This window comes from Gigantopelta aegis, chromosome 6 (genome assembly GCF_016097555.1).
Source record: "Gigantopelta aegis isolate Gae_Host chromosome 6, Gae_host_genome, whole genome shotgun sequence".
In the NCBI taxonomy this organism is placed as follows: Eukaryota; Metazoa; Mollusca; class Gastropoda; order Neomphalida; family Peltospiridae; genus Gigantopelta; species Gigantopelta aegis.
This window is the reverse complement of record NC_054704.1, coordinates 12,696,707-12,720,896: the sequence shown is the minus strand read 5'-3', so window position 1 is coordinate 12,720,896 and position 24,190 is coordinate 12,696,707. Positions and strand designations below refer to the sequence as shown.

The window sequence follows — 24,190 nt, the reverse complement described above, 5'->3', positions numbered from 1 at the left end:
ATGATCATGGGTGGATGTATAAATATTCTAAAGATTTTGTTCATTTCAGTTTGTTGTGTTAGTTTTGCCGAGTCAAAAACTGAAAATTTGTTAAAGTTATTTAAAGACTATGTCATTAAATTTAACAAAACCTACCAGTACCACGATGACAGTCGGCTTTTGTCAAAACGATTTCAAGTATTTAAAGTAAGAATGTAAGCCTATATAATAAATAAATATAATAGATTTTTTCCTAATCTAATGGAATATCTTCAAAAAACCTATTTTAACGGTTTTTATGGGGGTTTTTTTAAAGGGAGAGTAAACTCGACAATGGGCATGAGCCGTATCAAGTTATTAGCATGAATCCGGGTCGTTTCGCCCCTAGGCTTATTTCTATTCGACCCCGAGTCGTTTCGCCCTTATTCCCGTTCGCCCCGAGTCATTTCGTCCTCCATTATGAGTCGTTTCGCCCCTATGTATTGGGGTGGTACTAGTATGCAAAATTTGGTATATAAAAATAATTTTACCCATAATTTTGTCGTAATAGTCACCTAACAGGCAACAAGGTTGTAGACTTAAACGTAAACTGTAAAGTCCGAAACAAAATGTGGACAACTACAATAAATTGCTCCTACCTTTATTTTTCGTTAGATTTTACCCACATTTTGTCCAGACAGAAATCTCGAAAAAACAATTACAATGGCATGGATTCCACATACTAGATGATAACCATGTCACTTGTATCGACTTCGCTGAGTTCGCATAGGGCAAAAGGCATGTAATTTTGTGCCAGCTGCCATTTTTATTTTTATGGAATATTCGACAAGAGGGGTCAAAGGATATGACTTAATCTAACAACCGTTGAATGTAATAACATTTTATGATGTAAATGCAAATGTGATGACGTCATATTATTTTAATATTATTAATATTTTTTGATTGTTTAAAGATACCACTAGAAATCATTGATTTTATATTAATATTTTAGTCTTTCACCCCTCTTGAAGAGTATTCAATAAAAAAACAAAATGGCAGACAGCAGAAAACTGCATGTATTTAAATGTAAACTGAAGCAAATGGACCTTTTAATATTTCATCATAAATCTTCTTCAGCATAGATGTAAACATGACACGTCAATGGATATTAGTTACTAATATTACAGAGGCCAATTTCGCAATTTTGCAAAAAGGCCCCCCCCCCCCCACACACACACACACAACAGAGCACTTTATAACTAATATGTCCTATCGGCAATATCATTGTGTAGGCTAGTCTTTGTACTTATTAATATAAAATACATCAGGCCCGTAGGAACTGGGATGGTGTGAGGGGAGGGGTTCTTTAAAATATTGCACATAATAACATATACATATAAATGGTGTTTATGGTTGATAAAGGGTTACAAATTGATAACCTATATCTGATTTGCAACTAGAGTCACGTAAACAAATCTATTCATCATTCACAAACATAAACATGAGGGTGAAACGACCCTGTATAGAGGGTGAAACGACCCGGTATGGGGGCGAAACGACCCGAGGCGAAACGACACAGGGTGATCAGGAATAAGGGTGAAACGACCTGATGCATATGTGTTGGAAAGATTTAAGATGCATATCTGGACCACTGACACTTTAATAAATGAAAAACGTGTAATTTTAGAGTTAATAAAAAAAATTGATTATTCCTGCTAACTGGGGGCAGACATTTTCTTTTGTTTTCGAGGCTTCCGGTATGCACAATAATATATAATTTAAAAACCCAAAACAAACAAACCTGTATGCACAGTGTAAACAAAGCAGTAATTTATGACAAGTCGCTTCTCTTTGATCAACCTGACTTGTAAACCAACATAAATGACGTGATAATATAATAAACTATTTAACTAAATATATTTCAAGTTACATTAACAAACGAAATGGGGTTGTAGTAGTTTTCTCTATTAAATAATCCAACGGAAAATTGTACACTATTAGGCCTATTGGTATGCTACATTGGAGAAAAAACGACAAACCACGATATCCATGTGATAATTTTCTTTACTTTGGGACAACGTAATTGGTCATTTCTGTAATTGTAGATGGGAAAGACTACTTAATCAGTAGGTTTACAGAATTATTTACATGTCCATTACCATTTTAGGGGTGTCAGGTTATTACACAATACCGGTATGTATTTTTGTGTCTAAACAGCGGTAATTAATCGGCTCGTCTGGTTACCTATCAAATATACACCTGCCAATCAGGATCAGAGGTAGAGGTAACTAACTGAATAGACCAAGTCTACACTCTGTGTATCATTTCAGTACGTATGTTAATGCATGGACAAAACGGTATATTTATTTCGACTTGTTGTGTTGCCACTTTGACAATGGTTGTTTATTTTGTATTGACAAATAATATATACGTATTGCTGGCTTACTAGGATGGATATTATTACAGAACATTGCAATGCATGCCTATTTTATCATCCCGCAAAAACAAGGTACATTTGTTTCTCTAGTTCTAAGACTTATTCCTGACGTTATGTGTTAATTATTATGTAACCACCGGCTCGCCGGAGGGCGTATTCACTGGAATGGAACAAAATGGCTGCACCCGTTATATATAATAGCCATCACATTTAACCATTGTATTAATTCTATAAGATTATACTTGTTGATATTAAGCAATAATGTGCATTTATATATCGTTGAATATGTATACAAGTCCAAAAATTGACAGAAGACCTTTAAAAAATTGGTATAGTGAAAATTTATTAATGATAAGGCAAGGCTTTTATAATGGTATGCATATTTAACAATATTTAATGCACATTATTGCTTAAAAGGAACAAGTTATGTTCAACTAATAAAATGTGACGACTATTATAATATATAACAGGTGCAGTAATTTTGCTCCATCTCACTGAATCTGCTCTCTTGTGAGCAGGTTGTTATGTAATATACGTACTTAACATTAAGTATTAGTCTTAGAACCAAACAAACAAACATACTGGTCTGCAAAATGATGAAATGGGCATTTGTCACAATGTTCTTTAATAATATCCATTCCAGGACCAGTACAAAGGAATGTCTTACTGGTGAAATCAAATGGCAGCCATTTAGGAACCCCCAATTTTTCTTATTTAAGAGGATTTTCTCAAAATTTAAAATGCTGACATGGTGATTTTTTCAAGGTACCATGTAACCAGCTGGTTCAATAAGCAAGTCAGCTGGAATGGGGTAGTCTAACAAAAAAATATGTCTGCCGTAAATAGTTCAATAGTTAAAAGTTGCTCAGTTTTGCTTATTTTTACTTCCTATCTCGAATATGTATTTTGCATTAATAAGTGAACTTAAATTCCATGTCTCAGCTTTGTAAGTTATTTTGTTAAAAAGAAAAGCTTCTTTAATTACAAATGTATTTTTCAAAAATAATTTTAATTATAATTTTTCACATGTTTGAAGGCTGATATTTCTGTTTTTGTTCAAGGTATGACATTTATTTTTCTATTAATTAATAAGTCACCCTGAACATTGGGGAAAAAACTATAGATTAATAGATATTTTTAATTTTATGCCAAAGTTAAGAAATAATTGTGTTTTTCCCTTCCCACAAAACACACACACATTAAGCCAATATCAGATTAAAAACAAAATTCTTTGCTACCATGCACCTAAGGTTTGATTCACACCAATTATAGTGATTAATATTTTAATTAATTGTTTTAATTTTTTTTTGCCACAACTGATTTTTTGTTGTTGATTTTTTTAAGGTGTTAAGGCAGCATATTTGGATATTGTTGGATAATTGCCTGCTTTTGATGATTTCAGCTTTAATTAAAACATTTTTATTCATTATTTTTTAACCACAGGAAAATCTTGAGTTCTATGACAGAATAAATGGTCAAGCTGACGTAAATGGTACTTTGGTGTATGGTATCAATAAGTTCTCTGATTTGACTCCAGAGGAATTTAGAAGTAAGTTTTAAACTATTTTAGACAACTGTTTTAGATTGATTTTTTTATATATTGAAAGATTAATTATAAAAGCCATCTTGTTACTTTGTAGTGTTAAATTTTATTTTAACATGATAAAATGGTCAAATAAAGAAGTTACTTTTTCAGCCATTCTTGTCTGTTCGTGTATAATAATAGTTTATTTACCGAATGGATAAGAGGTGATGGAAATGTCGACTCTTTGTCTTGGCAAGCCTCATCCCAGGTTAAAATTTTCATCACCTGGGGTGTATGTTCTTTTTTTCTCATTGAATACTAGCTCAAGTCAACTTTAGCTCTCCCCTTATTGACATGTTGTATGGGAGGGCCAGAGAGGACTGTGTGTAATACTTCGGCAATCGTCAATGACCAACTAGTAGCCATCTAAAATATTTTTTTTTTATTAAAACTACATTCCCTGGAATATTTTTATTATTTAAGCATATAGAACAGAAAATCCAATTACGTTTGGTCCATATATACTGAACAAAAAAAGAAACTTCCGATTTGTACATATAGTATTTGTTGTGTTAAAGAATTCATTGTGTAATGAAATTATATAGGTAGTATTAGCCTTGAGCTGTATTATCAGGATTCATGAATTTTATCGATTATTTTTGCACTGTTAATCATCGACAACGTGAAATTCAATTTGCACGTGCATGCATGGTTCGACATGTCCCGTGTAGTATTCGGTCAATTTGTTTTACTTGTCTTACTGACACTGTTGTCAAGTGAACGAAAACGCTTCAAAATTTGTAAAAAAAATAATGTTTTTTACATTGTAGCATTTTTAGTATGCCAAGAATACCCAATAATTTACGCGAACGGGCGTTTGGCATGCTTGATGCTGGCATGTCGACAGAAGACGTTGCAAGGCATGTTGGGAGTTCTAGTCGAGCGATACGAAATCTTCGCGTAAGATTTCGAACGACAGGAAGCACCAACGACTTGCCACGTCGTGGACATCCGCGTGTTACAACACGTGTTCAAAACCGCTATATCATGAACACGCATTTGCGCAATCGATTCCAAACTGCCACTGCTACTGCTGCTAACACACCTGGGCTTCATAATAACCGAATCAGTGGGCAAACTGTTCGTAATCGTCTGTGGGAGAACGGGTTACATGCACGACGTCCTTACGTCATCATCTAAATCATCTTAATTGGGCACGTGTACACACTCGGAAACGGCGACGCTGGAATACCATTCTTTTTTCTGATGAATCCAGATTTTCTTTACAATGTGGTGATGGCAGGGTGTGCGTCTACCGTAGGAGAAATGAACGCTATGCTGACTGTTGTGTTCTTGAATGAGATCGTTTCGGGGGTGGGGGTTGTGTCATGGTCTGGGCAGCCATTGCCCATGGTTATCGTTCACCACTAGTTGTCATTGATGGCAATTTAAATGCTCAATGTTACCGCGATGACATTCTCGCTCATCACGTCATTCCTCTGTTCCATAACAACGCCAACATATCGATTTTTCAGCATGATAATGCCACCTCTCATACAGCTAGAGACACTGTAATTTTTTTTAGGACAAATAACATTGATTTCATTGATGACTGGCCCGCTAAAAGTCCTGATCTCAACCCTATCAAGCATGTCTGGGATAGTCTGGACAGACAATTGAGGCATCGTCCCAACCCACCCGCTAACGTCAGCGAACTTCGTCAAGCGCTCATTCAGGAATGAAACAATATTCCACAGGCAGAAATCAACACTTTAGTCAATTCTATGCACCTGCGATGCACTGCAGTGGTCAATTCAAGAGGTGTTCATACCCGTTATTAAGTGGGTTTTTTTTTTTTTAACCCCTACCACACTTGGTCAAAATTTCTCCCAGTTTCTGTTAACCTATGGCCATGATTTTTGCACCAAACGATGCATCATGGAACACTCTTTAAACCCATATATAACAATTATTCCCCCGGTTTGTTTTCATCAAGTTATGTTCAAGCAAAGTTAGCGGAAGTTTCTTATTTTGTTCAGTATATGATGCCACACTCCGCATTGGTTTCACTATGCTGGCTTATCCAGGTCAAAAACTAAGCCATGATTTTGAAAGTGGAAGACTTTTGACGGGCTCGTACCGATCTCGGTTTTCATTGGCTTATCACAAGTATAGAATTCCCCAACAAGAGATCACGTGAGATTTCGCAATTTTTTGACAAATTTAACTGTCTTGATTGAGGGGTCGTCTCATATCTCCAAAACATATTTATATCCATAGAGGTATGGTACAACGCCTTTCCAGGGGTCGGTGAGTGGGGGATTTTCCTTGAAATTTTGACAGTGGCCAGCTGTTGGCATACGCGTTACATGTAAGGGGTTGTTACTAATTACATAACACTCTAGGGGTAGAGGAAGAGAGTACTGTGTTCGATTTATGTAACATTTTTCAAGACTATATGTTATTTTTATTCATTACTTAGACCTAAAAAGGTGTTTTTTGGAAATGTGCAGTCTAGGATCAATCCCCATCGGTGGGTATACAAAAAGACCATGGTATGTGATATCCTTTCTGTGGGATGGTACATATAAACAATCCCTTGCTAAAAACAAATGTAGTGGGTTTCCAAGGCGCGTGTGCAGGGATTTCAGCGAGGTTGGGGTTATAGACTGTTAAGCGAAGTTTATATGGGGCCATGCTCCCCCCAAAAATACATTTCAAATTTTTTTTTAAGCTTGGGAAAGTAAGGCTTTCGACCTCCAATACCCTCCCCCTACACATGCACCCAATTCCTTGCTAAGATTATATGTCAAAATTACCAAATGTTAGACATCCAACAGCAGATGGAAGGAAGGATAGGATATGTTTTATTTAACGACACACTCAACACATTTTATTTACGGTTGTATGGGGTCGGATGATTATTAAATCAATATGCTTTATCTTTGATGTCATTAAACAACCCCCCCCCCCCCAACTTTACCTTTTCCAAACGAAATATTTATTTGAATTTGTTGATTTTAACACGTAAAATTAAGAAGTGAAAATGTTCATTGTCTACTTTAGTATATTTTATTTTTAAAATATATACATGATTAATGTGTTACTAGTATACAAACTAAACTTTGAAAGTTCTACTAACACTTTATAAAATATCAATTCTGAAATAGGAAGGTATGACTGTCGATAATACGTTGTCAAGATCAAACCGGTTTTAACTACAGCGCATGATTTTTCTTTTAATTTTTTGAGACGAACCCTACAATTTGAAATCGGCAAACGCATGTGTTAACTGACAACAGGCTGTCATTTGTGCTTTGTCGAGCTATGGCGGCACAGGCGACGAATCAAGTGTATACATTTGACGATATCCGTTCATAGCGAACACACACAACTTTTTTAAAAGTGCATTTGAGCTTGTATTTCACATTTGTACATGATGTTATAATATGTTAACCAGATAATGTAACTTTAAGTCTGATGTCACAGAGCTTTACTTTGCTTATTCTCAAATCCAGTCATGACATTAAACTTACATGTTGTTAACCAGTACCAACGCTACACAAAGATACATGACATCTCTGTGTGAAACCAACATGTGCTGTACTTTTTGTGGTGACGTAGAGTAAAGTGTGTGTACCCACATGACACGTTGGTAATGGTTAACAACATGTAAGTTTAATGACGTCTCTGTGTGAAACCAACATGTGCTGTACTTTTTGTGGTGACGTAGAGTAAAGTGTGTGTACCCACATGACACGTTGGTAATGGTTAACAACATGTAAGTTTAATGACGTCTCTGTGTGAAACCAACATGTGCTGTACTTTTTGTGGTGACGTAGAGTAAAGTGTGTGTACCCACATGACACGTTGGTAATGGTTAACAACATGTAAGTTTAATGACGTCTCTGTGTGAAACCAACATGTGCTGTACTTTTTGTGGTGACGTAGAGTAAAGTGTGTGTACCCACATGACACGTTGGTAATGGTTAACAACATGTAAGTTTAATGACGTCTCTGTGTGAAACCAACATGTGCTGTACTTTTTGTGGTGACGTAGAGTAAAGTGTGTGTACCCACATGACACGTTGGTAATGGTTAACAACATGTAAGTTTAATGACGTCTCTGTGTGAAACCAACATGTGCTGTACTTTTTGTGGTGACGTAGAGTAAAGTGTGTGTACCCACATGACACGTTGGTAATGGTTAACAACATGTAAGTTTAATGACGTCTCTGTGTGAAACCAACATGTGCTGTACTTTTTGTGGTGACGTAGAGTAAAGTGTGTGTACCCACATGACACGTTGGTAATGGTTAACAACATGTAAGTTTAATGACGTCTCTGTGTGAAACAACATGTGCTGTACTTTTTGTGGTGACGTAGAGTAAAGTGTGTGTACCCACATGACACGTTGGTAATGGTTAACAACATGTAAGTTTAATGACGTCCCTGTGTGAAACCAACATGTGCTGTACTTTTTGTGGTGACGTAGAGTAAAGTGTGTGTACCCACATGACACGTTGGTAATGGTTAACAACATGTAAGTTTAATGACGTCTCTGTGTGAAACCAACATGTGCTGTACTTTTTGTGGTGACGTAGAGTAAAGTGTGTGTACCCACATGACACGTTGGTAATGGTTAACAACATGTAAGTTTAATGACGTCTCTGTGTGAAACCAACATGTGCTGTACTTTTTGTGGTGACGTAGAGTAAAGTGTGTGTACCCACATGACACGTTGGTAATGGTTAACAACATGTAAGTTTAATGACGTCTCTGTGTGAAACCAACATGTGCTGTACTTTTTGTGGTGACGTAGAGTAAAGTGTGTGTACCCACATGACACGTTGGTAATGGTTAACAACATGTAAGTTTAATGACGTCTCTGTGTGAAACCAACATGTGCTGTACTTTTTGTGGTGACGTAGAGTAAAGTGTGTGTACCCACATGACACGTTGGTAATGGTTAACAACATGTAAGTTTAATGACGTCTCTGTGTGAAACCAACATGTGCTGTACTTTTTGTGGTGACGTAGAGTAAAGTGTGTGTACCCACATGACACGTTGGTAATGGTTAACAACATGTGCTGTACTTTTTGTGGTGACGTAGAGTAAAGTGTGTGTACCCACATGACACGTTGGTAATGGTTAACAACATGTAAGTTTAATGACGTCCCTGTGTGAAACCAACATGTGCTGTACTTTTTGTGGTGACGTAGAGTAAAGTGTGTGTACCCACATGACACGTTGGTAATGGTTAACAACATGTAAGTTTAATGACGTCTCTGTGTGAAACCAACATGTGCTGTACTTTTTGTGGTGACGTAGAGTAAAGTGTGTGTACCCACATGACACGTTGGTAATGGTTAACAACATGTAAGTTTAATGACGTCCCTGTGTGAAACCAACATGTGCTGTACTTTTTGTGGTGACGTAGAGTAAAGTGTGTGTACCCACATGACACGTTGGTAATGGTTAACAACATGTAAGTTTAATGACGTCCCTGTGTGAAACCAACATGTGCTGTACTTTTTGTGGTGATGTAGAGTAAAGTGTGTGTACCCACATGACACGTTGGTAATGGTTAACAACATGTAAGTTTAATGACGTCTCTGTGTGAAACCAACATGTGCTGTACTTTTTGTGGTGACGTAGAGTAAAGTGTGTGTACCCACATGACACGTTGGTAATGGTTAACAACATGTAAGTTTAATGACGTCTCTGTGTGAAACCAACATGTGCTGTACTTTTTGTGGTGACGTAGAGTAAAGTGTGTGTACCCACATGACACGTTGGTAATGGTTAACAACATGTAAGTTTAATGACGTCTCTGTGTGAAACCAACATGTGCTGTACTTTTTGTGGTGACGTAGAGTAAAGTGTGTGTACCCACATGACACGTTGGTAATGGTTAACAACATGTAAGTTTAATGACGTCTCTGTGTGAAACCAACATGTGCTGTACTTTTTGTGGTGACGTAGAGTAAAGTGTGTGTACCCACATGACACGTTGGTAATGGTTAACAACATGTAAGTTTAATGACGTCTCTGTGTGAAACCAACATGTGCTGTACTTTTTGTGGTGACGTAGAGTAAAGTGTGTGTACCCACATGACACGTTGGTAATGGTTAACAACATGTAAGTTTAATGACGTCTCTGTGTGAAACCAACATGTGCTGTACTTTTTGTGGTGACGTAGAGTAAAGTGTGTGTACCCACATGACACGTTGGTAATGGTTAACAACATGTAAGTTTAATGACGTCTCTGTGTGAAACCAACATGTGCTGTACTTTTTGTGGTGACGTAGAGTAAAGTGTGTGTACCCACATGACACGTTGGTAATGGTTAACAACATGTAAGTTTAATGACGTCCCTGTGTGAAACCAACATGTGCTGTACTTTTTGTGGTGACGTAGAGTAAAGTGTGTGTACCCACATGACACGTTGGTAATGGTTAACAACATGTAAGTTTAATGACGTCCCTGTGTGAAACCAACATGTGCTGTACTTTTTGTGGTGACGTAGAGTAAAGTGTGTGTACCCACATGACACGTTGGTAATGGTTAACAACATGTAAGTTTAATGACATCCCTGTGTGAAACCAACATGTGCTGTACTTTTTGTGGTGACGTAGAGTAAAGTGTGTGTACCCACATGACACGTTGGTAATGGTTAACAACATGTAAGTTTAATGACGTCCCTGTGTGAAACCAACATGTGCTGTACTTTTTGTGGTGACGTAGAGTAAAGTGTGTGTACCCACATGACACGTTGGTAATGGTTAACAAGATGTAAGTTTAATGTCATGACTGGACTCAAGAATAATGAAATTAAAGTTCTGTGGCATCAGGTTTAGGGGGGAAAAATGTATTTTAGCCAAAGTAGCTGACTACCATTTGGTCGTCGACAAAGAGGTGTGTTTTGTTTAACGACACCACTAGAGCACATTGATTTATTAAGATTTCATTAATCATTAAAAGTCCATTATAGACATGCAGGTACATTTTGTACTATTACTTGGTTGTTGATTAATATCACTCTTCTCATAATACTGATACCTTTACTATATACAATTTACCAGTTGTTGTATTTAGAGCGATGTATCTTTCTTGACTTCATTGGAGATGTGGTAAACTGGAAATGTGAAAGATCATTTCTGACATATACAGAACTTCACATACGTTGTTTTCGCATCCTGTTTATTGCACAAGTTTATTTTGTGCAAGAATATATACCATGACTGTGAGGTCGAGTGGTATGTTTCACAGAATAAATGAGTGCAATAAATAGGAAGCGAAAACAACGTATGTGAAGTTCTGTATTTATTATGTTTTACAGAAACGGTTTTTAATATTACGTCATAACAACATTTTGTTAAATCTATGATCAAAACTCCTTTCATGGATTTACTTAACGTTAAGAATCATACTCTGCAGCAGCCTTGTGTAATTTTTCAAATACGATGTGATGTCATTTGTAAATCATATATGACGTCAGTAAATAAAAGGCGCTAACTGCAGTAAAAAGAAAAAGGGAATTCCCCATTTAAAAGTTCCAGTCCTTATTGCACATATGTGCGATACAAAATAATATTTTCACACAGTTTAAAAATGTCTTTATCACTATAATAAAACTGAACAGGTGTGTAATAAATAATATTATTTATATGCATGTAATTATCTAATGGATTCACGTTTCTTTGTAACGAGCTCACCATTTAGTGGTGGGGTAGCTCAAGTATCCTCTCATGGTGGGGTAGCTCAAGTGTCCTCTCGTGGTGGGGTAGCTCAAGTGTCCTCTAACTGAATTGCGTAATTATGTGAGCATACAGCTAGAATGAACTCTATGTAACAGATTGTCAATGTTCAACAACCAAGCATTTGCTAAATACTGTGTCTTAAATATAAATATGTTTTTCAAATCTGACAGTACAGACCTTTTGTTTAATTCTTTTTGAATTTACTCATAATATTAAACTTAGTGACCAACACCTGAAATTAAGAAAATGTCCACAGCAAAGAAACATGCCTTCCAAAAAAATGTCCAATATAGTCCACAGTGAAAAAAATGTGCCGTGGAGAATGAAAATCTCCACGGCATTGCCGATTGCCGTGGGCAATTGCAGGGGTTGAGTGACTACTGATTAGCACAAATGTTACAAGAGGAAACCTGCCGCCGTATGTCATTATGTCATGAACAAACTCCAAACTGAAGTAAATCTAAAGGAGAGGACAATTAAGGCATTTGGCCTGGTATGCATATTCAACGATATATAATGCACATTATTGCTTAATATCAACACATATAATCGTATAGTTAATTAATAAAACGGTTAAATGTGACGACTATTATATATAACGGGCACAGCCATTTTGTACCATCTCAGTGAGTACGCCCTCTGGCGAGCTGGTGGTTACATAATACTTAACGCGTCACGTCAGGAATGAGCCTTAGAACTAGAGAAACACAATCTACCTGGTTTTTGCGGGATGATAAATAGTCATACATTGCAATGTTCTGTAATAATACACATCAAGTATATCCAGCACTATAGTATATATATTATTTTTCAATACAAAATAAAATACCATTGTCAAAGTGGCTACACAACAAGTTAAAACAATTAACAATGTTTTTCTCATGCATTAACCTACGTACTGAAATGATACACGGAGTGTTTTCTTAGTTAATTGGTCTATGCTGTTAGTTGCTTCTACCTGTGATTTCTGATTGGCAGGTGTGTATTTGATTGGTAACCAGATGAGCCAATTAATTGACGCTGTCTAGACATAAAATACATACCGGTATTGTGGAATATTACCTGTCGCCCCTAAAATTGTAATGGACATGGTTTATTACTGTAAATAGTTCTGTAAAACTATTGATTAAGTAGACTTTTCCATCTACAACCACAGAACTGACCAATTACGTAGTCCCCCAAAAAAGAAAATTATCACTTGCTGACTTGGGTATCGTGTGTTGTCGTTTTTGCTCCAACGTAGCATATCAATAGGTGTAATGGTGTACATTTTTCCTTTGGATTATTAAACAGAGAAAAATACTATAACCCCATTTTGTTCCGTTAATGCAACTTGAAATATATTTAGTTAAATAGTTTATTATATTATTACGTCATTTATGCTGTTTTACAAGTCAGGTTGATCAAAGAGAAGCGCCTTGTTGAAAATTACTGCTTTTGTTTACACTGTACATACAGGAGATGGTCAGGAGCTGACGTCACTTCGCCCCAAGCTATCCCACCGGACGTCACAAAAACAAAACAAAATGGCTGCCCCCAGTTAGCAGGAATAATCATGGTTTTTTATTAACTCTAAAATTACGCGTTTTTCATTTGCTAAAGTGTCAGTATGTGTTGGTGGTCCGGGTATGCATCTTTCCAACACATAAGGCTCTTGTTGGAGTTGACCCTACCTTTAACACACCTATGTGTAATTTAGACACAATACTTGACATTCATTTGGTCATAGGACATTACAAAATTGACAGTGTTTAACACAAAACATTCACTAACCGTATTCTCACATATAAACAGAATATGGCCAGAGGATTCTCAGGGTATTATTGTTATTACACTGTGGAATGAAATGAATGATAGAGTAAAAATGTAAGTTAGAGTAATATTTATGAGTCAGCGATACTGATATTTTATCATATATTATATCATATTATGTTTAAACATTGTCCTGAGTAAAGAATTCATTAATTTCTTGTTCAAGTAATTATAAGAGATTCTGTTTGTATAATTTTTCAGAAATCTACTTATCTGACCTTATTCGACATGAAGTTTACCAACACAAGAATCAGAAAACTCCACTAGATCTTATAAAAAACCTGAATATACCTAAGATTGTCGATTGGTGAGTCAGGGTGGGGATGGGTGGGTGGGGTTTTTTGCAATGTTTAGTTCAGTGGTAGAGTGTTCATCGTAGTTGTGATGGGTTAGAAGATCACTTTTGTGTTGGCTTTTCTCCATCACAGCCAGTGCTCAACAATTATATCAAAGACCTTTGGCATGTACTGTCCTGTCTACATAAAAGTTACACTGTTTTTTATTTACCTTTTGTATTTTTATATTGAGGTAGATTATCAGTTTATTTTTGCATTTACCTTACTTTGACACCCAGTAGCTGATGTATTTTTTTATTTTCATTCGTCCATCCGTCCATCCGTCCATTCATCCATCCATCCATCCATCCATCCATCCATCCATCCATCCATCCATCCATCCATCCATCCATCCATCCATCCATCCATCCATCCATCCAATCATCCATTCATTCATTCATTCATTCATTGTTTTGTTTTTTTCTGTGTTATATTTTAACAGTTAAATCTCTCCACATATTTATTAACTATTTAATCATCATTGTGTACATTAAGAATTCAGCATCATTACTCTAGAGACAATTAAAACAAATTCTGGTCTTTTTTTAAAATCTTTTTCAGGCGCAAAAAGAAAATCATTTCAGCTGTCAAAAACCAAGGACACTGTGGCGCTTGCTGGTATAACCTGTTTTTAATACACTAAACAAAACAATTTTAAAATGTCCATATTGGTATCTGGCGTAACATTAATGTACCAGGTAATCTAGTTTGGTGGCTTTGATAAATAAGACTCAACAACTTTTACAACACAAAACTAATGACTTGACCAAAAATGGCGGGGTGGGATGGTTAGGGTCCTGGGATCCCCACCTGGATCCATGCCTGGTTTTTAAAAAAAATGTGAATAAAAAGAGGGATGAAATTATGAATGAACATTTTATGAAAGAGGTCATTTTTGGTTTCATTGTTTTTTGTTTATATTGGTTTGTTTATGAAAATTGAAGCCATCGACTAAATTTACATACTGTAAATCATAAAATATCTATTCTGTGTTGTATAAATACAAGATTTTGTTAACATGTCCATCTTGTATCACAGGGCATTCAGCACCACAGAGACTGTGGAGAGTATGTATGCGAAGGTCACAGGTCAACCTGTTCCTGACCTCAGTGTGCAGGAAGTCATAGACTGTGCTGCTGGGAATTATGGGTGTGCAGGAGGAGATACATGCACTGCCCTAAGTTGGATGGTGAATGTATGTATCTGATAACGGTCCTTATGCAGCCATACATCCTATGACCCGATAACCCCAGTCTGATATTTCAAAGTGTTATGGTGTTATGTTATGATAACAGTTTAGTTGCTAGCATGATAACTATGGGGTTGCTATGTGTTAACTTATCAGGTCACTTGAAAATTACTTTTGCTGTTATCAGATTACAAAGTGAATTTTGCAAATGACAGTTTAATAATTTTTCATTTCCATCAATAAATGTTGAACTGCATAAATAATTATAACTTTTACTCTTCGCATAACATTAGATTATCTGTTATTTTTCAATTCTCCTTTCCCTGCCCCTATTTGGAATGAGCTAGTATTTTGAATTAAACATTTAAAAACAAACAACAAGTACCGGTAGCTTCCTACAAAGAATGTTTACATAATACAATGGAATACCATCTGACATCACATGGCCACTGACAAGTAGAGTCAGAGATAGTAGAAAGTTCAGCAGCCAGGGATATACATTTTCCACAGTTCTAAATTGTATTTATTTTCACAAAAAAAAGTAAAAAAGAAAAAAAAAAAAAAAAAAAAGATTCATTGATTTTGTTAAAATGTGTGATGTCAAACTAATTTGTGCTAATGATGATGATGTCATATGGTGGAGGCGACTTTAGTACTATGATTTACTAAAAATCAATTTAAAATGTTATTTTAGAAGTGTTATAGGATAAATAGAATTTGCTATTCATGTTTTTTAATGTAAAATATCCATCTCACCTAGTCAATTGGTATTTGTCTTGGCAGAGTCTCATCAAATACCAATTAACATAGACTAGATTGATATTTTCTATATTAAAAAACACTTGTGATGAATCCTCTATATTCACATCGGATGTTCACATCAAAGACACCTTAATTTGATCTCTAAAATATGGTAACAGTTCGCCTTCCACTGGCTGTTCAAACAGGAGCTGGTTTAACCCCAACCAGCGCCAATATTTGATACATCTTTGAGTTATTATTCTATAAGTTGGGATCATTTACATTTAGGTTCTGTGAGTTTGAACTTTCGTAAACGCTGCAACGTATGTCACATTGGAACCACAGCTTAATGTGTGGGTTAAATATTAGCCTCATTGCTGATTTGTGCTGCATCTTGGTGTATTAGATAATTTTGTATTATTCTAGAAAATCATTGGTTTAAAATCTGCAGAATTATTTTATTTGTGATGAAATTATTTCTTCTCTCTCACTCTAGACTAAGTCTAAAATATCTCTTCTCTAGACCAAATGTAACATATCTCTCCTCTAGACCAAATTAACGTAGATCTCTTCTCTCTCTGCACCAAGTTACAGTGTAACATATCTTTAGACTAAATGTAACATATCTCTTCTCTCTCACTTTAGACTAAATGTAACATATCTCTTCTATCACTGTAGACCAATTATAACTTCTCTCTTCTCTCTCACTGTAGACCAATTATAACTTCTCTCTTCTCTCTCACTCTAGACTAATTATAACTTATCTCTTCTCTCTCACTCTAGACTAATTATAACATATCTCTTCTATCACTGTAGACCAATTATAACATATCTCTTCTCTCTCACTGTAGACCAATTATAACTTATATCTTCTCTCTCACTCTATACTAAGTTACAGTATAGCATATGTTTAGACTAAATGTAACATATCTCTCCTCTAGACCAAATTGACGTAGATCTCTTCTCTCTCTGCACCAAGTTACAGTGTAACATATCTTTAGACTAAATGTAACATATCTCTTCTCTCTCACTTTAGACTAAATGTAACATATCTCTTCTATCACTGTAGACCAATTATAACTTCTCTCTTCTCTCTCACTGTAGATCAATTATAATTAGACCAATTATAACTTCTCTCTTATCTCTCATTGTAGACCAAGTATAACATATCTCTTCTATCACTGTAGACCAATTATAACTTCTCTCTTCTCTCTCACTGTAGACAAATTATAACTTATCTCTTCTATCACTGTAGACCAATTATAACTTATCTCTTCTATCACTGTAGACCAGTTATAACTTATCTCTTCTATCACTGTAGACCAATTATAACTTATCTCTTCTATCACTCTAGACCAATTATAACATATCTCTTCTATCACTCTAGACCAATTATAACTTATCTCTTCTATCACTGTAGACCAATTATAACTTATCTCTTCTATCACTGTAGACCAATTATAACATATCTCTTCTATCACTCTAGACCAATTATAACTTATCTCTTCTATCACTGTAGACCAATTATAACTTATCTCTTCTATCACTGTAGACCAATTATAACATATCTCTTCTATCACTCTAGACCAATTATAACTTATCTCTTCTATCACTGTAGACCATTACCATAAATGTTCTTTGATTATTGCTTGGTTTCTAAGATTGATGGGATTGTTTGTTTACAGAACAGGACCAGACTGGTTTACAACAAAGATTATCCCTTGGTCGATGTCACTCAGAAATGTCACAGACTGTCTCCATCATTGCCAAACGTCTCCGTGTTAGAATACTCTTGTAAGAAGTAAGTATTTTTGCTTTCACATTAATGTTACATCTTTCTTTGATGATACATTGCATTGCCTATGTAATGATGAAGTTCATGAAAAATTTGTTTTTGTTTTTTTTATGGCAGAGGTATTAACTTTTCGTATTTATCTCATTCATTCATATAGCTATTTTTATACTTCTATCCAGTTAAGGTTCAAGCACACTGTCCCAGGGACACACCAAAGCTATCTGGAATGTCTGGCTAGGACAGTGGATTAGTTGTTGGTGGTTAGTGAGACAGAAGTTGGTGTTGTGGTCTTACCCATTGAGTCGTTAAACTCACTCTGTGTAGGAGCCGATACCGGGAGGTGAACACAATACCTACCAGCCTTAAGTCCAATGGCTGAATCACTATACCACCGAAGATGGTGTATTTATCTCTTGTTTCACAGAAGCTATATGCAGGTCATCCAAGGTTCATACACGTAATTATTAAAATGATATTAGTCACTTGGGCTTATGGTCACTCAAGGTCAAGATTGTTTTAAATGTGTAACAGGTGAGACATGTCTATTTGTCTAGATGGATTCTGTACCCTACAAATAGATTTTGACACTTGTACAGTCAGACCTCGTTACAACGACCGTTGTTACTACATTTACACCATCCGACCACAAATTGTCGGGAATAAATGTACATCAGTGTTATTCTGTTTATTACACCTTCCGACACCGACAGAGCACATTAGGAACAAACGTGCATCCGACGTCTGAAAACACCTCTTTACAACATTACATAATCACAGATACTGTAGCTCGTTGGCAGTACACACACAGCCACTTAGAATCCTTCATTTTGCTGACTGTGTCACATGCTGTCTGCAAAATCTGTAGACATGTATTGTTTTTGCAAATAAGTCTTAAGTTAACCAATTAAAGGATTAACTTCGAACGATAAAATCTTCTATTTTCACTAGAGGTTGGACTCGGGATGGGCGTGTTCAAAACCCTAGTGGCAAAACCCTAGTGGTATATGGGCACGTTAAACTAGTTATCATCATCATCTATTTTCATGATATTTTGTAAATGAAACAGGTATCAATCATAAATGTCTTAATTAGACTGACTTGTTTAATGTATTTAATGATGTGTTTTTTTAAAAACATTTAATGGTGTCGGATATCTGCTTTATCCTATGAAGGTAAGAATGAGAAATTCCACGAGGCTCTGCCGGGCAAAATTTCTCATTCGGCCTGAACAGGATAAAGCTGATATCCAACACCATTAACTAGTTATTATCTTTATCCTGCAGACCATTAAAATTAAGGGGAAGAGCTATTATTTCTATTATTTCAGCCATATTATCAGATGAGCGATTTTGTAATGTGATGGGTGATGTCAAAAGTCATATCCTGCTATACAGCTGGCCTCGACGTGTAGTCAGCAAGTGAATGAAGAGAAGAATAATAAGAAGAAATAGCCTGCTACTATATGGATATGATTGCTTTATCCTTCATCACATTCTATCAATAGAAACGGTGGTTGTAGGATAAACGTTTTTATTTGTCTGTTTTGTCTCAGTTATGTTGGCAACGAGCAGAAGATGCTACAGCTGTTGAGTTCGGTAGGACCACTGGTTATCACTGTTGACGCTACGACGTGGAACAGCTACATGGGTGGGATAATCAAGTTTCACTGCTCCAACTACAACAACCATGCAGTGCAGATTGTTGGCTACGATCTGACAGGTAAGAATACACTGGTATTTGTTGTCTGCTGTTAACACTAAAATCTCATTGATTGATGCACTGATTGGGTAAAAAAAATTTATTTACTTCAAGAAGAATGACTTTCACTCTATGGATCGATATTTTATATAGGATGGTGACTTCAGAGCCCTAATCATGATATAATCAATAAAAATATCTCTTAAATAATGTAACCACCACCCCCAAAACAACAATCTTTACTTTAACTGAAAGAAAGAGAGAGAGAGAGAGAGAGAGAGAGAGAGAGAGAGAGAGAGAGAGAGAGAGAGAGAGAGAGAGAGAGAGAGAGAGAGAGAGAGAGAGAGAGAGAGAGAGAGAGAGAGAGACAGACAGACAGACAGACAGACAGACAGACAGACAGACAGACAGACACACAGACACACAGACACACAGACACACACACACAGACACACACACAGACAGACAGACAGACAGACACACAGACACACAGACAGACAGAGATGGGTGGGGGTTGAGTGAGTGTTAGGTATATTTTAAAAATAACTAAGCAAATTATTACTTTGTATATTTCAGCCTGTATGTGTAATAAATACAAATATTTTTCTGTATCATGGCAAAAATACCTATTCATATATTATCATTTCACTTTTTATAATGACAACTGTGTTAAATGATTGTGTAATTTTAGTTATTTTCTCAATATATTTCTTTACTATTAGGTGAGGTGCCGTTCTATATAATTCGTAATTCATGGGGACCAGATTTTGGTGATAAAGGCTATCTCTACGTGAAGATTGGAGATAATTTATGTGGTAAGTGTTGCTTATCCATTCATTAGATCTTCAGTTTCAATAATGTTGCAGAATGCAATGTGCAGGCTGCATCACTATCTGTAGATACCAGCATACATGGGTTAGGGTTTTTTGTTGCAATATTTAGTACTTCATTATTGTACGTCTTATTTACCATTTATGACCATGCATGGCTTTGCTTGGGTATTAAAGCTACAATGTTTACCTCTTCATCAAGTGATTTATTATTGTATTAAAGGGACAGACCCTAGTTTTTAAACACTAAGGTATATTTTTCACCTAAACTCTAGTTTCACCCGTAAAAATAGATACTAAATTTGGTTAATTTTTAAACCTGTAACAAATTTGGATACAACAGAGTGTAAAAAGAGTTTGTGACGTTGAAATACCCTTTAAAATAGACTAAAACGCGACTCCATAAACGCTACTTCTCAGACGTACGTGCGTTTTTAAAAATATGAAAAATGCATTATTTAGAAATTAGAAACACCAGGATGACCAGAAACACTTCGGTTGTACGGAAATGGATTATCTAAACAATAAAATATAAGTAATGTTTTATTTCATTGATTATAAATGGCTCTAATAGTGAAAACTGTGCCTTAGTGTTTAAAAACTAGGGTATGTCGCTTTAATGCTAATAATGGTACCAATCCTGCTGCTGTTTATAAATCTGACAGTAAATCCATGAAGATTTATACACATCATCCATATGGAAAACATTGTTGGAAAAAAACACTATTTTACGGCCTTCTTTAAAAAACAAAGAAAAGACACACCTTAAATTAAAGATATTAAATTCCACTTTTACAAAGTAACTAAAACAACTATAAAATAAACCTTGCTATGATGAGATAAAGTAAACAGCTGATGAAGTAAGATTATCAATAAAGCATGAATATTTTTAAAGTAACATTTTTTATTTGGTTTTTCGACTATTTTCTACTGTAAAACTATACTGTGTTTTAACAGGTGTAGCACAGCGAGTATCGACAGTGGCAGTAGATGTTTCCTGATGACTGACTTGATGATGACCTGGTGCATTTAATGTGATTTAATCAATGAAAAACATTACAGTTCAACAGTGCCATCTATATTTAACCAGTTCATCTTTAACAAGGAAAGGAATATTTGTGTAAAGGGATTGCCCCGAGTTTGATGTGTCGTAAGATGTCTCTCACTTATAGCAATCTTTAACAACTAACCTTCCATATTAAGTATCTTTTAGAATGTTGTAAGATGATTCTCACTCATAACAATCTTTAACAATGAAAATTACATATTAAGTATATTTTGTTGTTTAGAATATCAATGTCTGTATATTCCATGTGTTTCTGGTCGTCTTAATATTTGTAAGTAGTCTAAACTGGATTTGGTCTGCAAATAATTTTGTATAAATGTACGAAAAAATATACATTAGGAAATAAAATGAAGTTTGACCTAAAACAAACACTAGGACGATCAGAAACACGTTTAATATACAGCCATTTATATGTTATGCAAAACAATTAAATTGAATACTGTAGATCCTGAAATTAACATCCCGAAAATTAATGTAACTGACAGTAGGCAGACTAAAATGCAACATGCAGTTAATTCGAGTAACCTCCCTTTGAAATATTAATTTTCCTAACAGAAACACCACACGTCTGTGTACTTTTCAGTTAAATCCAAGTTACAAGCGTTTTCAATGAGATCAACTCACTAACATGTCTGTGTACACATCAGTTAACCTGTTTAGTCCCTGTTGTTTTTGGTGAGATCAAGTCAAAGCATATGTTTGCGGCAATTATTTATGTAACGTGTATAGTTACCTAAATCTGGTCAAACATTAGGATACATGTATAATTACAACTGTATGCCAATAGTTGCCGGGAATGTGAACAGTAAAGATAAAGAAAAGATCGACCGCAATATTAGTGTGTTAAAACCCATTCATGCGCGGTGGATCGTATCGGCTTTTGACAGGGTGGTCAAAGACCCTGCCATCGTCACACATGGCTGGCAGCTTATTGGACTATTGGACAATTAGTCTGTCCCATCTACAATAAATTGTGCTCCAGTTGTTTTATAAATGTATTAGAATTTTAATCTTTGTTTTAATAGCGTGTGACTTGCTGGACTAATCGACAGTTATTTGGTCTCGCTTACAATGAATTATTTTCCAGTTCTGTTTTATAAATATATTAGAATTTAAATTTTGGGGATTATGTTTTAATAACGTGGGACACATACAAAACATAAATACATGCATAAATTATTAATGTGAATAAGGCAAACTCGCATTTTTCGCATTAATATTATGATTGCATTAATTTCAGGATCTGCGGTATATAATTACAGTAGTTAAAAAGTCTCTATTAGTTGGCAACATCTTAACAATTGCAGCAATTTTAGGATTGTCCCTTTAATGATACCTCACTTGACAACACATTTCAAACTGTATCTATTTGGTGTCTAACATATGGTTTCGACTCTTTATCGAGATATAATGGAGATAAAACCAGTTGCTGCCACATAGGCAGGGAATTAGCAACAATGGATCTTTTGTACATTTCCATAGGCAGGCAGCACATACCACAGCCTTTGATTTACCAGTCACAGAGCCTTGGTTGAGATGGAAGAATAAACAGTCTGAAAATCCATTTCTGTTGGAGAACTCACTGAGCTATTTCTCATTGCACGATTTGTAACGTTGAAATTCATCTGTAGAGAATTACATATAAAATAACCTTTGCTGCCAGTCACTAGGATTAACCTGTATGGGTGGTTGCTAGCCAATTTGTACCCTGGTCATTTTGTAGCATAGTCACTTTCTACCTAATTTGGTCGTTTTGTACCCTGGTCATTTCGTACCATTGCAAAAAGTGATTTCGTACCTTGGTCATTTCATACCATAACTGAAAGTCATTTCGCACACTAACAAAAATGTGTAATGTCAGATGTAAAATCACCCTGGTAATGTCTTTTACAAAATAACATTACATTACAAAGCTCTGTAAAATGCGAACACCACCTGCAACTGAATAATGTTCATGTAATGAACTTACTTCATATTTATAAGTGGCTGTAACTTGTTTAATAAATAAATACATATACCGGGTACATATATTATGGTTAACGTACGCCTTTTTTAATTCTTGTTTAAAATTTAGTTTCAGTTTTTCTGACTATAAATCTCAACATACCAGTGGACATGTTTTTAACTAATTTAGCCTTTTTAATGACTAAATATTTGTGTTGGTAAGAATATCAAGGTTTTTCTGGTCATCCTAATGTTTGTAGCAATTCAGCTCTTCATTTTACTTCCTAATATATATATATATATATATTTGTGATACAGATGTAATCATGGGTGGGGGATAAAATCCACTTTGGGCTACAACAAACATGAGGATGATCAGAAACGTCTTGTGATATTCTTATTAAGAAAATGTATTTATTATGTAATTATGATTTTCAATCAAACCTCTGTTAAACTAAAACGACTAACATGTGAATTAGTAACAAACTCTGAACACAACTGATAATCACTAAGTGAATTGCCATAGCAACAGAAATATTATACCGGTTATGTATTTCATGGATCAGAAGTGAATGTTTTTTGTCTTCATATTTGAAGACTTGTTCTTTCATAGACACCCGGTTTATGTTATTAGAAAAATAAACTATTTTCATATACTTTGTGTTTGTTGTTTCATTCAGCGCCTAATGAGATCGCCATCATGTGAAGAGGTGTTAAAATATTGTGCTATTTACAAAAAATCAATGTTTATGGAGGCTGGGAAGGACTATAAGAGTGTTGCGAGGTGGTAAAATCCACTTTGAGCTACAACAAACATTAGGATGACCAGAAACGTCTTCTGATATTCTTATCTCGCTTCAACTCCATTTTTTGTGTGATTTCGGTGATAAATTTAATGTTCTAAGAAGTACATTTCTTTGGGTAGTTACTTCTGGACTCCTTCGGGTCAGGTCAGGTCATAGGTTTTAACATGCATTATCAGAACAAGCTGTTGTAGCACACGCCTGTCATGGGTGCAGGTGTCAACTTTTGCCGGCTCCCCTGTCCAGGACAGGAAAAGATTTAGAGTGGGTGAGAGATGGGGTCATCCGCACT

At 35.5% G+C, this 24,190-nt stretch overlaps 1 protein-coding gene across 2 annotated transcripts; it reads left to right on the top strand.

Moving 5' to 3' along the window:
- LOC121375000 (cathepsin O-like) lies at positions 1–23,751 on the top strand. Of its 2 annotated transcripts, XM_041502190.1 has the most exons (9): positions 1–186; positions 3,839–3,944; positions 13,699–13,804; positions 14,394–14,450; positions 14,871–15,027; positions 17,448–17,563; positions 19,110–19,276; positions 19,978–20,070; positions 21,043–23,751. In XM_041502190.1, the coding sequence occupies exons 1-9, from the start codon at positions 1–3 to the stop codon at positions 21,084–21,086; spliced, it is 1,032 nt and encodes a 343-aa protein (XP_041358124.1). In that variant the 3' UTR covers positions 21,087–23,751. The 2 variants fall into 2 exon arrangements, with proteins under 2 accessions (XP_041358124.1, XP_041358125.1); XM_041502191.1 differs by lacking the exon at positions 14,394–14,450.
- Positions 23,752–24,190: the final 439 nt, after the last annotated feature.